At 37.6% G+C, this 14,087-nt stretch overlaps 1 protein-coding gene across 6 annotated transcripts in view; it reads left to right on the top strand.

Moving 5' to 3' along the window:
- Positions 1 to 14,087, top strand: part of LOC128017415 (H(+)/Cl(-) exchange transporter 3-like) — a 33,867-nt gene that overhangs the window by 5,144 nt on the left and 14,636 nt on the right. For 4 of the 6 annotated variants that reach the window (XM_052602793.1, XM_052602795.1, XM_052602796.1 and 1 more), the window contains exons 2-8: positions 135 to 310; positions 7,728 to 7,894; positions 8,470 to 8,569; positions 11,043 to 11,230; positions 11,646 to 11,768; positions 11,843 to 12,049; positions 12,165 to 12,245. In XM_052602793.1, coding sequence (XP_052458753.1) covers positions 151 to 310; positions 7,728 to 7,894; positions 8,470 to 8,569; positions 11,043 to 11,230; positions 11,646 to 11,768; positions 11,843 to 12,049; positions 12,165 to 12,245 — 1,026 coding nt within the window. In that variant the 5' untranslated portion in view covers positions 135 to 150. Of the gene's footprint in view, positions 1 to 134; positions 311 to 4,088; positions 4,482 to 7,727; positions 7,895 to 8,469; positions 8,570 to 11,042; positions 11,231 to 11,645; positions 11,769 to 11,842; positions 12,050 to 12,164; positions 12,246 to 14,087 lie in introns of those variants that run through there. The other 2 variants (XM_052602794.1, XM_052602799.1) reach the window with 2 other exon arrangements.

Raw genomic sequence — 14,087 nt, 5'->3', positions numbered from 1 at the left:
AATGGACCTCTCTTTCGTTGACGGTGTCAGTTCTGGTCCTGTGAGGATCTGTGAGGGTCTGTGAGGGTCTGGGCTCCTGGTTCTGCTGTGTTTCCTGAATCACGTCGGCTGAGCGTCTGTGTTTGTCTTCTCAGCGTGTCGTGCTGCTAGATGGAGTCGGAGCAGTTGTTCAGCAGAGGTTTGGGCAGGAACAGCTACAACAGCATCACCAGCGCCAGCAGCGACGAGGAGCTCCTCGATGGAGCCGGGGTCATCATGGACTTCCACACCACTGAAGACGACAGCCTGCTGGACGGGGACACGTCTCCAGGTACAGCGGGTGCTCCTCACACACCAGACTAATCATCATCTGAGCTGCTTTTAGCACTAATACACATTTCTTAACAACTCTGCCTGAAAATATCCCCTTGATGTCCTTCCTAAGATTTGACCTTGATATTTCAATAATTTAACAGCACATTTAAATTTTTTGTTATTGCTCTTTGATGTCAGTTAATGCTCACATGACATGCAGGAAATAAAAAAATATATATATTTTTAATAATGATATTTAATATGTATGTTTAAAATTACATAAATATTTAAAAACATTATTAAAAATATTTATATATATATATATATACTTAAGTATAAGTATGTAAATATTAATATTTATGTAATATATAATACATTGAATACAATGAATTTATTTAAATTAATATTTTTTTAAGTATTCAATATGCTAACTTGAACTAACAATGAAAAATGCAGGTAAACATAGAAATTAATATTATTTATTATATTCAGTATTTATTCATACTCAATATATGAATACATATTGAATCAAATTATTATAATTATAATGTTTTATATGAATATTTTTCCTTTGTCAATATTTTATAATATTTATAAAATACTTTTTTTTTTTCAATACAAAATTTATTTTTAGATTTATTCAGATTTTTGTAAATGTAAAACTAGCTGATTTAGTAAAAATAAAAACAGGAACTGTGAAAAAGCTGCTAAAAGACTAATTAAAACCAGCTGATTTAGAAATAAAAAAATAATAAAACCATGTAAGTCCAGCTCATTTAGCAAAAACAGCTAACAGCCAGCTTAAACCAGCTGACTTAGCTAAGAAAAAAAAATTAAAACCAGCCTAGGCTGGATGTCTAGTCTTAGCTGGTTTAAGGTTGGGTAGTCTTTTTATCAAATCAAAATATAAAGCTAAAAGTGTAAATGAGGTAATGAGAGCTCCTCTGCTGCCATCTACTGGTTACACTGGTCACTGACGTCTGTGTTTCTAATTTTACACAAGTGTTTTTACCACAAAGCTTATAAAAATAACATTCAAATTGGATCTTTTTAGAGCTGTAAAGTGCTAGAAAAATGGTTGGTCAGAAACAATGTTTGTGCCTCCATTCGCTCGTAGTCTGGAGCCCTGATTTCGTTCAGACGGTGGTTCACTTCTGACGCACAGCTGCTGGGTTTCACACAGAGCTTCTTCTGTAAGTGTGTCAGTATCATCATCACCGTGGGATGAACACATGCCTAAACCCAGGTCTCAAGGCTGCGTCTGTTGCGTGAGATCTGAGTCGGGCTGCTCATTTATTCATGAGTCTCTCGTGGATCCCACACAACAAGAGCTTTGTGTCCGTGCAGCGGCGAGGAGTCGCCTTTCAGTGTCGTGCAACAATCTCTGCCCCGTCAGACTCTCTGGAAACTTACCCGTCCGACACGGGCCTGAGGCGAGCGAAAGTTTGAGACGCACACAGAGAGCGCCGAAACATCTGAGTGACATACATCTCCACTTAGAAGAGAGAAAGGACACATGGGAACCTGTGAGCGTGAAGTGCTGTCTGTGGGTGCGGGGTCTCTGGTGTGAGGGTCGCTGATGAAGCTGAAGACACCACCGGACTGAGACCACGATTGCTGCTCTGATTTAAACACCAGAGTGAAAGCCGAGGGCTGATCACATGATCACACGGTCCAGAGCGGTTCCCTGGCAACAGCAGGATCACCGCTGAAGGTAGATGGAGATTTCGTGGTGTGTGTTTGGTCACCTTCAGTGTGTGCTACTGGTTCTTGCTCTGTCCTGGATACTGGAGTGAATCTGTGAGATTATTTTGAGACTGTCTACTTTGTTGGGCAGTGAAATAAGGCACCAGGTGCTTGTGTGTGTGTGTGTGTGTAACAGGTGGCAGTGAACAGATGTGGCTGCTGAGTGTATTTAATGGTCTACTTCAGCTGTTCACAGCAGGAAACGTCTGTTCCTTCCTGAGATATCTATATATATATATATATATATATATATATATATATATATATATATATATATATAGTGAGTGAGTGAGTGAGAGAGAGCGAGAGAGAGAGAACATTTTTAATGAATATAAGTATTTTATAATATTCATATATTATTTTTCTAGCAAAATATATTAAATTATTTCATAATCATTTTAATTATTCAAGTAATATGTATATAAATATGAAAAAGTATTATTATTATCATCATCATTATTATTATTAATAATAAATAAAGTTTGTATGTAAATAATTGTAATTTATATAATAGCTAAAGTATAACACACACACACACACACACACACACACACACACACACACACACACACACACACACACACACACACACACATATATATATATATATATATATATATATATATATATATATATTTATGCTTGTATTGATAAATGTATTATATTAATAAAAACATACATTAAATAATATAATACTTTGTATAATTGTGTGTGTGTGTGTGTGTGTGTGTGTGTGTGTATAAAATTATATATAACATTTATGTAAATACTTGTGGTATAGTAACATTATTAAAAATATTTTTTTTAATATTAAATTGAAATGACTGGAGACGCTGTGGTCAGAATGGTTTGAAATGGTTTATTTTATACACAGTGTTTTGTGAGCGGCTCTCACATCTCGTGAAGCTGAATGATCTCTGATATCTCAGAAGCCTGTATTATTTTCTCTTACGGATGACATTTGAAGACATCCTAACATCATTTTAGCGTGTAGTGAGCGTTGCCTTGTCCAAATACCCACACTTGTGGTCTTGTCTACTTGAGAGTGAGTGTACGAGACAGGAAGTAAGTGTGCGAGACAGTCTAGATCTTAAAAACACCAAAGTGCAGTCCCCTTAACACACACTTAATCTAAAACTAAAACTGGAGAGCAGTATTCAAGGCTTGGTGTATCCCATCATGCATCATGTTCTGGAAATAAATCACAAGACTTTTTGCCAAGATCAAAAGAGGTCACAGAAACCTTTCCAATGTATGTTAAATATTAACAATAATTAGATATTACATATCATTTGGCAGTAAAACAAAGTGTTACACGTTTCATTGCTGCATGGATTAGTATATTTATTTTGTACAAAATTTGGAGCTGCTTTTTATCACTTAATTCGAAGCACCACAAATTAAAATTGTCATGTTAGAGGGACTACTGAACAGACATTTAGAAGTTGATTTTAAAATGCAAAGTAATGAAATAAAGCTATGTAAACACTTGCATTTTTACAACCATATAAGTGTGTCCCATCAGTAATGAAGAGTTTAACACACTTGTGGTCTTCACGTTCTCTTGAACACTTGGGCCATATACAGGAAAATACATCATAGAAGTAGTGAAGTGCAGAGACAGTGAGTGTGGGGATGGATGCTGTCCCAAATAGTACCCTAAATCCTTGTGTTTTTTTAATTATTATTGAATCACTCAAATCAAACATTTTACAATAGCCGGGGGTTAACACAGAAAAAGAAATACAAAATTACAATGGAAAAAAAATATGGAAATGTTTACATTAATACACTTAACAGGTTTCTTGTTTATCAGATTGTAAATAGATGTTAGGTATTGCTTAATTTCTGATTTCAAAATAAGAAACAATGGTTTATAATTTCCGTATTTGCATTTATGTATTTATACTAAACTTTGCCAGCAACAGTAATAAATTAATCAAATAGTATTCCTTATGGAATGACATGCAGTGAAAAAACAAACAAAAAAATAAAACATTTTCAAAATAAAGGTCTACCTCGGAGTCAACACTTTCGTGACGCAATGCCGCTTTGACTGTCGGGTAGAAGTCTGCTGGCACATAACGTCCACAAAGGGAGCGCTCGCAAGCGCACTTCTGAACGCTAAAATGACAAATGTGACATCCCTCGGTCTCGTGGACTGAATAGTACGTAAGTGCATATGAAGTGCTCTTATTTGGGACAGGCCAAGGGGAGTGCGCAGAACGCGACGTGTAAAGGCGTCCCGGACGCGCTGACGTCATCGGCTGCCGCATCGACGCAGTGACGCTGGTGTTCTCGAGCGCAGCTGATCCGATCATGGCCGCTCGCGCTCGCCTGTGACCCGCGGATCAGGACCAGTATGGAGGAGCAGGACTCCGCCGACCCGTATCTCCCGTATGACGGCGGAGGGGACGCGATCCCCCTGCACGAGCTCAGAGGTACGGCGTTATTCACACACGCGCGGGTTCTGTCAATGTCACTGACGCTTCGGGTGTGTTTGCCGTGTGTGTTCTTCTGCGACACAGTCTTCATACACGCTTTGCATTTACAACACACAGTGAGACACATTCATATGGCTGCATGCAGTGTGTTAATCCTGCGTGTGTGTTTCAGGAGTAATAATATGTGTGTTTTCTTGATTCCTTGTGACGTGTTTTGTGCACGCATATGTGTGGCTCATAATCAGGCAAATCATTTAACAATCAGCTGACGTGTTTGGGTTTGAGGAACAGAATGAACACTGTGTGTGTCGTGTAGTTTTGTTGTTGAGGATAATGTTGCATGAAAGAAACATTAACTAAAATCAAATATATATATCGCATAAAAAATATAAAATCGCATCAGATTACCCTTTTTAAGCACTTTTTCTTACTAAACTGTTACCCAAATGGGATTTGTTTGCTATTAGTAATTGTAATAATAATAATAGTAAATGTGTATATAGATGTTAAATAAAAGAATTATATAATAATACATATTTTTAATAGACTTTAAGTACATCTAAATAATTTTATAATAATAATAAATATTATGTAAGTAATTTATAATGATAATTATATCATTAATTGAATAAGTTATTATTCAGCAATCACAAATCAGTGGAAAAGCCATTGAGTTTCATTGGTCTAAACATTTTGAATCTTTGTTATTACACAAAGGCCATGTTTTCTGCTTTCATGTAAAATTTAGGAAGAGAAAGATTACACTTTGCTTTCCATTCACAGAAGACATTGGTCTCTTTCTTCTTCTCTGCGCTGGTGATCTGCACAGGAAGCACATGCAGTTTGGGGAAAGCAGCTGTAAAGATGTGGGTTTTGGGTTGTGAAGGATGAGATTGGCGTTCACACAAGCACAAGCTCTTTCCAGATCATGGGTCTCTCTGTTCCTTCAGCGAGGGTTTGATGTGTGCGTGAGTCAGCACAGGCGTGATCTAATCGCCGTATCCTCATCTTTCGCTCCGAGGGAGACGTGTGCTTCAGATGAACTGCATCTCCACTGTGCATTAATATTGCTTCTGTGTAGACGTCGAGTGGGTTTTTGATAGCTTATGATCTTCAGGCGTCATGTTTCACTGGGACCTTTTCCTATGAGTTCTAACAGATGCTGTTAATAATAATAATAATAAAACAAGCTATTAATACGAAGCAATGAGAATGTTGTTAAATATTCCATAACATTATTCATATTAATAAAGTATTGCATAATAGCTATTGGTTATTGTTTATTAAAACATTAATGCTAATTACATAAACAAAATGGTTAATAATTCATGCGCTAATCATTAGAACAATATATTAATATTAAAACAAAGTTTTCCGAATATTAATTAAATATTATTAACATTAATAAATGACTAGATAATAGCTTTTGATTATTAAAAACATTAATAATATTTTAAAAATAATACATTTATTAAATAACAATAATGTTAAACAAGCTAATGCTATTAAAACAAAACATAAGAATATTTTATATATTATTAATATAGAATATTAATGAAGTATTAAATAAAATAATACATTAGCTGTTTATTAATTTAACAATATTATTTATTGTTAAAACTATTTGTACTTATTAAATATTAAGAGTACTAATTATATAATCAAAAATGTAATTAACAAGTATATAATTATAAATTAAGTATATAAAATATACTTATTTGTACTGTAGTATTTATTTTAATAAAGTATTTAAAATATTAATGTCTTTTAAGCTGTTATAAATAATATAGAAATTCTAATTAAATAAATACATGTAATAAATAACAATAAAACTATAAATGAATATTAAAACAAAACAATAAAGATCTTAATAAATAATATTTTTTATATTTTTTAAGTATTAAAATAAGAATAGCCATTGGCTGTTGATCATTGAATGTGATAATTGCTATTAAATACTTATACATAAGTAATGTTTATAAAATAAAATTCTTGCCTTTTTTTTGAAGCAGTTGAGTCATGCTTTGTTTGTTTGTTTGCGGTTTTGACCTGTAGCCACACACACACTCTTCATCTCCTGCTGGTCTAAATGTAGATCTCTGCTGAACGCAGCCTGTGTTTGTCCTTGCCTCATTATGCATGTGTTTATATTAAGACCAGTATCATTTCTTGTGCCGTTTCTGGCTTTACGTTGTTTGTCTTTTCATTGGTTAGGTTGCTCACAGCGAGGTGCAGGCTTTCTAGAAAAGGGAAGTGTGTGCAAGCGTGTGTTTCTCGAGCGTGTGAAGCTGTGCTCTAGCAGCGGTGCGTGTCTCTCAGCTCACGAGATCTGAAGAAAAGACGATTAGCTGCTGATTATCCGCTGTGGTGCTGCAAGTAGTTTTGGTGCCTCAGAGTTTAGTGATTCATTTATAGAAGGGTTTGTTCTATTCACTAAATGCATCTAAGAAACGCTGCATAATAGGGGTGTAACAAGTCACTCCTGTTCTTGATGCAACAATTACAAATCCTGCTTCTTGAAAACATGGATTTCTCAATCATGAATCCATTGCTTCAGACAAGAAAATGTGCTCTTCCTCAGGTCGTCGCAGATGTAGATGAGTTTGTTTCTTCATCAGATTTGGAGAAATGTAGCATTGCATCACTCACTCACCAGTGGATCCACTGCAGTGAATGGGTGCCGTCAGAATGAGAGTCCAAACAGCTGATAGAAACATCACAATAATCCACACCACTAATGTCTTGTGAAGTGAAAAGGTGTTTTTAAACTCAAACCGTTCGAGTTCATTGTTTCAGTTGTTTAGAGCCTTTCGGGGCATATTTCTCTCCTGATTCAGACGAGACGACTTTTTCTCTTGAGAACGCAGTATTATAGGCTTGTTTTTTTGGCAACAGTTTGAAGTTAAAGTGCAGTGTGGATTATTATGATGTTATTATCAGCTGTTTGGACTCTCATTCTGACGGCACCCATTCACTGCAGAGCATCCACTGGTGAGACAGTGATGTGATGAAAAGTAAAAGACACATCTAGAGAAGCATTTGCACAATCCTTTGAAAATACTGAATCAGATCATTAATTGACATCATATCTGACTGAATTTAATCATTCTGAATTCGGGAAAATCGCTCCTGAATCGAATTAAAGACCTATGAACTGAATCGACCCAAAGATTCACACCTAGCACTGCTTGTCTGAAAGTGGTTCTTTCCCTCACTCCTCTGTGTGTGTGTGTGTTTGTTTAGGGTCGAACTACGCCATGTCTAACGGAGGGGGCGGAGCCGGGGCCGGTAGCTCCACCCACCTGCTGGACCTGCTGGAGGAGCCCATTCCAGGTGTGGGAACCTACGACGACTTCCACACCATCGACTGGGTCCGAGAGAAGTGCAAGGACCGAGAGCGACACCGCAAGGTAACGGACTTTGAATGCCATCACATTTTGTTTATCTATTATTTTTTAAAATTCATGCATTAATTCATTTATGGAATCTTGAACTCAATCTTTTAAATTGTTTATTTATTGTTGTTGTTACTTTTTCATCAATAATTCAATTAAACATAATTCTTTTACTCCGTTTTTGTCTGTTTCCTCAATTATATTTGCTCTGCCACATTGAAATCCATATTTACTTCTTTTTGGAAACTTGAACTCCATCTCTTGCATGCATTTATTCACATTTTTGGTTGTTGATTATTTTTGGAAACTTAAGCTAAATCTATATATGATGTATTTTTATTAATTTTTTCATTATGCATTTATTTGCAGAGACTAAATGGATGCAAAAGATAGGATTAAACCTAACAAATAAATAATAAAAGTAATAAAAAGTAAACTGTAGTTTAGTCACGATTTATTATGTGTGCATTTAGGCAGATGAACTTCCTGCTTGAGAGTGATACTGTGGTTTTCAGACTGACCAGCTGCAGGGATGATGTCAGATAGAAACTGCAAGTCTCTTTTTACTCATGCTTTCTCCGTCTGTGTAGATAAACAGTAAAAAGAAGGAATCAGCCTGGGAGTTCAGCAAGAGTCTGTGTGACGCCTGGTCTGGGTGGCTCGTGGTCACGCTAACAGGACTAGCATCAGGTAAACACACACACACACACACACATATATACGGTTTCTCTCTAGCTGCTTTTCTTTCAGACTCACTTTCACAATCAGATCCGCCCACTGTAGTTTCACACACACACACTCTGCACGAATGGAAACACAAGCAACACTGTAACGTGGTTAAAAGTGTCTCCTTTCAGTTTAATGCTTCTTTGCTGAAGAACCTTTTTAATTATATTTAGATAAAAAAAAGAAATTGGTAACACTTTAGTTTAGGGACCAATTCTCACTATTAACTAGTTGCATATTAGCCTTTCCTATTATTAACATATTGGCTGTTTATTAGTAATTATAAAGCATATATTCTGCATGACATATTCTACATCCCTAACCTAAACTTAACAACTACTTTACCATCTATCAGTCAGCAGGTCAGGAATTTGAGGCAGAAGTCATAGTTAATAACGAGAACTGGATCTTAAATAAAGTGTCCAAAACGTTTACTGGCCCTAAACCTTTCAATGGTAGATTGATTTATATTTATTTATATTTTTATAAATAAATATAAAATATTTATTTTTATATTGCTATACAAAGATTTTATTCTAAAAGTTTTGCAAATGCTGAATGAAATGCAATTATTTCTTCAACTCTGTTTTAGTTTTAGCAAACATGAGCTCATGCACCTTCACACAGGAAATAAAATGTTCCTCCACAAAACTCAATATTGTAGTCACTTAATAACCAACTCACACACACACACACAGCAAACAAACTCTCTCACACACACACACACAGCGCAAACACTCTCTCACACACACAGCAAACACACTCTCTCACACACACAGCAAACACACTCTCTCACACACACAGCAAACACACTCTCACACACACACAGCAAACACACTCTCACACACACACACACACACAGCAAACACACTCTCTCACACACACACACACACACACACAGCAAACACACTCTCTCACACACACTCACAGCAAACACACTCTCTCACACGCACACACAGCAAACACACTCTCTCACACACACTCACACACACACAGCAAACACACTCTCTCACACACACTCACACACACACACACACAGCAAACACACTCTCTCACAGACACACACAGACTCGGACTCTCTCTCACACACACTCACACGTTCTCTCACATACACACACACACACACACGTTCTCTCTCTCACACACACGCACACACACTCACACTTTCTCTCTCACACACACACGTTCTCTCTCTCACACACACGCACACACACTCACACTTTCTCTCTCACACACACACGTTCTCTCACACACACACACACTTACACGTTCTCTCTCACACACACGCACACACACACACACTCACACTTTCTCTCTCACACACACACACACACACACACACTCACACGTTCTCTCTCTGTCACACGCACACACACACACACTCACATTCTCTCACACACACACAGTCTGGTCAGCTATCCTTGTGGGGACTCTCCATAGGTGTAATGGTTTTTATACTGTACAGACCGTATTTTCTATCGCCCTACACCAACTCTACCCCTAAACCTAACCCTCACAGGAAACTTTCTGCATTTTTAGATTTTCAAGAAACTTCATTCTGTGTAATTTATTAGCTTGTTTACCCATGGGGACCTCAATTTAGGTCCCCACTGTGACACGAGTCCCCATGAGTCTGTGTGTATTCAGGTTTAAGTCCCCACCAGAATAGAAAAAAAAGTACACACACTCACTCTCTCTCTCTCTCTCTCTCACACAAACTCTCTCTCTCACACACACACACAGACTCGGACTCTCTCTCACAGACACTCGCACACTTTCTCTCTCACACAGACACACACTCACACTCTCTCTCACACACACACACACACACACACTGAGCTTCAGCATTTGCGATTCTGCTTATTTGTCAGACATTTATCTGCGCGCAGTAAAACCCACTACAGGAACAATCGCTGGAAAGAAATGTTTCTCTTCTACTGTAAAAAGTGTAAATGCTGCAGTAAAATCTTACTCGATTGACTGAGTTTACCTTCCAAAGACGGTGAAAAACTGTAAACGGCTTACAGTCAGACATTATAATTAATTTGACTATAAAATACTGTGAAAAACAGAAGTCCCTGCTTAATGCGTCACACATGAATATAGTTGTTCTCATTTCTCTTATCAATGCATTAGAGGGGTTTGTGGGACATTTTCTACCTTGATTTAATGTTGTGTGTTACCCAAACTCACAGTGTGTTTCTTAATTTTGTTCATCTCAAAAAAGTGTCAAATCTTACATTTCCCCTTCATTAAACCTGCAGGAGCCCCGTTTCCAAGCAGTGTACTGATAGATTACCATAATCTTGAATGAAGTGAAGACACAAACAATACGTTACAGTACATGAAAGTGAATAGGCTATGTTTGCAGTGCTCCTCAAAGCCACAGTGGCTTCTACTTCTACATCCTGAAGTGTCCTCTTCCTGGTTCCCTCAGGAGCGTTAGCCGGAGTGATCGACATCGCGGCCGACTGGCTGAACGATCTGAAGGAGGGCGTGTGTCTCAGTGCCATGTGGTTTAATCATGAGCAGTGCTGCTGGGACTCCAACGAGACCACCTTCGCCGAGAGAGACAAGTGTCCTCAGTGGAAGACATGGGCCGAGCTCATTCTGGGACAGGCCGAGGTCAGTGACTCACTGCTGTTCATGCTTTTTACACCAAAGACACATTAAACTGAGCGAAAGTGACCTCTTTTTTAATAAATGATGTTCTTTGAACTGTTTTCGACATCATGTTTCCTGAAGGATAATGTGAGACTGAAGACTGGAGGAAAGATGATGCTGAAAATCCAGCTTTGATCAGAGGAATAAATTACAGTTTAACACATAATCAGATGGAAATTTTTTTTTTAATTTGTAATAATATGTCACATTTTTTCTATTTTTACTGTGTTTTTGATTAAACAAATGCAGCCTCGGTGAGCAGAAGAGTCTTCCGTCAAAAACACTGTTTTAAAAGCGTACTGATCCCAGATTGTGCTCCGTGTGGTTTACGCAGAGGATCTGGTTTTATTAACGGCTCTGGTGTTTTGTGCTCTAGGGTCCAGGCTCATATATAATGAACTACTTCATGTTCACGTTCTGGGCGCTGTCCTTCGCCTTCCTGGCCGTGTCTCTGGTGAAGGTGTTCGCGCCGTACGCCTGCGGCTCTGGGATACCTGAGGTAAGAGTACCGTGTGGTAGTCTTTCAGTGATGATGTGCCTGTGTACTCACTCCTGATGTCTCTGTCTCTGCAGATCAAAACCATCCTGAGCGGCTTCATCATCCGAGGGTATCTGGGCAAGTGGACGCTGATGATAAAGACCATCACTCTGGTCCTGGCCGTGGCGTCGGGCCTCAGTTTGGGGAAGGAAGGTCCGCTGGTCCACGTGGCTTGCTGCTGCGGAAACATCTTTTCCTACCTCTTCCCCAAATACAGCAAAAACGAGGCCAAGAAACGAGAGGTTAGAACCTAGCTGCATTCTTCTTCTTAAATAGAAATCTGAACGTTGGCTACGGTTTCAGTCTGTAAGGATGAGTTTTCCGCCTGTGTTTCTCTGTCGGTGTCTCCGCTCGCAGGTTTTGTCGGCGGCGTCGGCTGCTGGTGTGTCTGTGGCGTTTGGGGCTCCTATCGGAGGCGTTCTGTTCAGTCTGGAAGAGGTCGGTCTGCGTTTATCTGATTAAAATTACTGTAAAAAATGTGAAATATTATTATGATTTGATATGATGGTTTTCTATGTGAATATATTTTTAAAATGTTATTTATTTCTGTGATCAAAGCTGAATTTTCAGCATCATTACTCTAGTCTTCAGTGTCAAATGACCTGTTTTCTTTAACAATGTATTTTAAAAATGACACTGAAATCTATGGAAGCATATGGGTAGCATTATTCAATTTGGGATGTAATATGCAAAATGACAATGCAATATGTAAAATGGCAATGCATTTCTGTATTTACATTTACATTTTCCAATACATTTGTGCAACGTTTGGTGCAAAATGAAAATGAAAATTAAATTACATAATTTTCATTTGCCATTTAATACACCAGTTTTAATATGTAAAATGAATATTAATTTTAACGCTTTATAAGTTGCAAAATTAAAATGAAAATGTATTACAGAAATGATTAGATATGTCTAACATGTTAAAGCAAAAACTGTGGCAAAAATATCATTTAAATTCTATTTTTCTTAATTGCATTAACACTCACAGTCAAGACACTTACGATTGCATTTTCATTCGGTGTCCCGCAATGAATGTAGCAAAACTCAATGTGCACATTGAAAATGCATTCCGAGCCGATCACGTGTCCCCGCCCTCGCGCCACGTCAATCATTGTGTGAACAAGGCGGGGCTTACAGAAGGTCAGAGACTCAAGTCTCAAGAAGAGGATTCAATCAAGTGAGACAACATGGACAAGACAGTTGGTCCGTGTATGTTTTGATCATTTCGGTTTATGGCTTCAATATTTCATTCGGACTTGTGGGCGGAGCTGAAACGCTGCTTTCATCTGATTGGTCGAATCGGATCAGTTTTCATCTGACAGCCTTCAGCTGAAATGTCTGAAACTACACTCACTGTTAATTAGCATAATATTTGAATCAGATGTATCTGGGCACATAATTCGTGCTGCTGAGACCTGCAAATTATTTCTAGGTTGTAGTATTGTATGAATATTGTCCCACTGATAAAAACAGTGCAAATAGTTCTGTCCCTTTGGATAACAGTGAAGTGGAAATAAATATAGTTAAATTTATGAAATAAAATTAAATAGGATTTTTTGGGAAGGTAAGTCTGGCCAGTTATACAAGCAACACGAGTCGGACGAGTCTAAAGATATGAGCTGAATTGGGTGAAACATTAAAGTTCTAGTCTGTGTCAATTACTCTCATAATAAATAATAATAATAATGTTAACTGTATTTTTCGGTATAAGTTGCATCAGTCCAAAAATACGTCATGACGAGGAAAAAAACATATATAAGTCGCACTGGACTATATGTCACATTTATTCAAGACCAAGAGAAAACATTACCGTCTACAGCCGCGAGAGGGCGCTCTGGGGTAGGCTACAGGAGCACTGAGCAGCATAGAGCTAATTTTACTATTTTTATTTAGAAATAATTTTACAATTATTTATTAATGTCACACACACACATACCTAGTGCCTTATGACTTAAAAGATGAGAGTGGTAAATGTTACAGACATGGAACTGTTCAGTCTATTATTGATTTTAATTTCCACTTCACTGTTATCCAAAGGGACAGAACTATTTGCACTGTTTTTATCAGTGGGACAATATTCATACAATACTACAACCTAGAAATAATTTGCAGGTCTCAGCAGCACGAATTATGTGCCCAGCTACATCTGATTCAAATATTATGCTAATTAACAGTGAGCGTAGTTTCAGACAATTCAGTGCTTCACTCGCACTGACTCTTATTCTGCCTGAAAGAAGGACAAGACCGAGCTGAAGGCTGTCAGATGAAAACCGA

This window comes from Carassius gibelio, chromosome A7 (assembly GCF_023724105.1).
Source record: "Carassius gibelio isolate Cgi1373 ecotype wild population from Czech Republic chromosome A7, carGib1.2-hapl.c, whole genome shotgun sequence".
NCBI classification, from domain to species: domain Eukaryota; kingdom Metazoa; phylum Chordata; class Actinopteri; order Cypriniformes; family Cyprinidae; genus Carassius; species Carassius gibelio.
The sequence above is the reverse complement of the archived record's forward strand: the minus strand, read 5'-3'. Positions and strand labels throughout refer to the sequence as shown.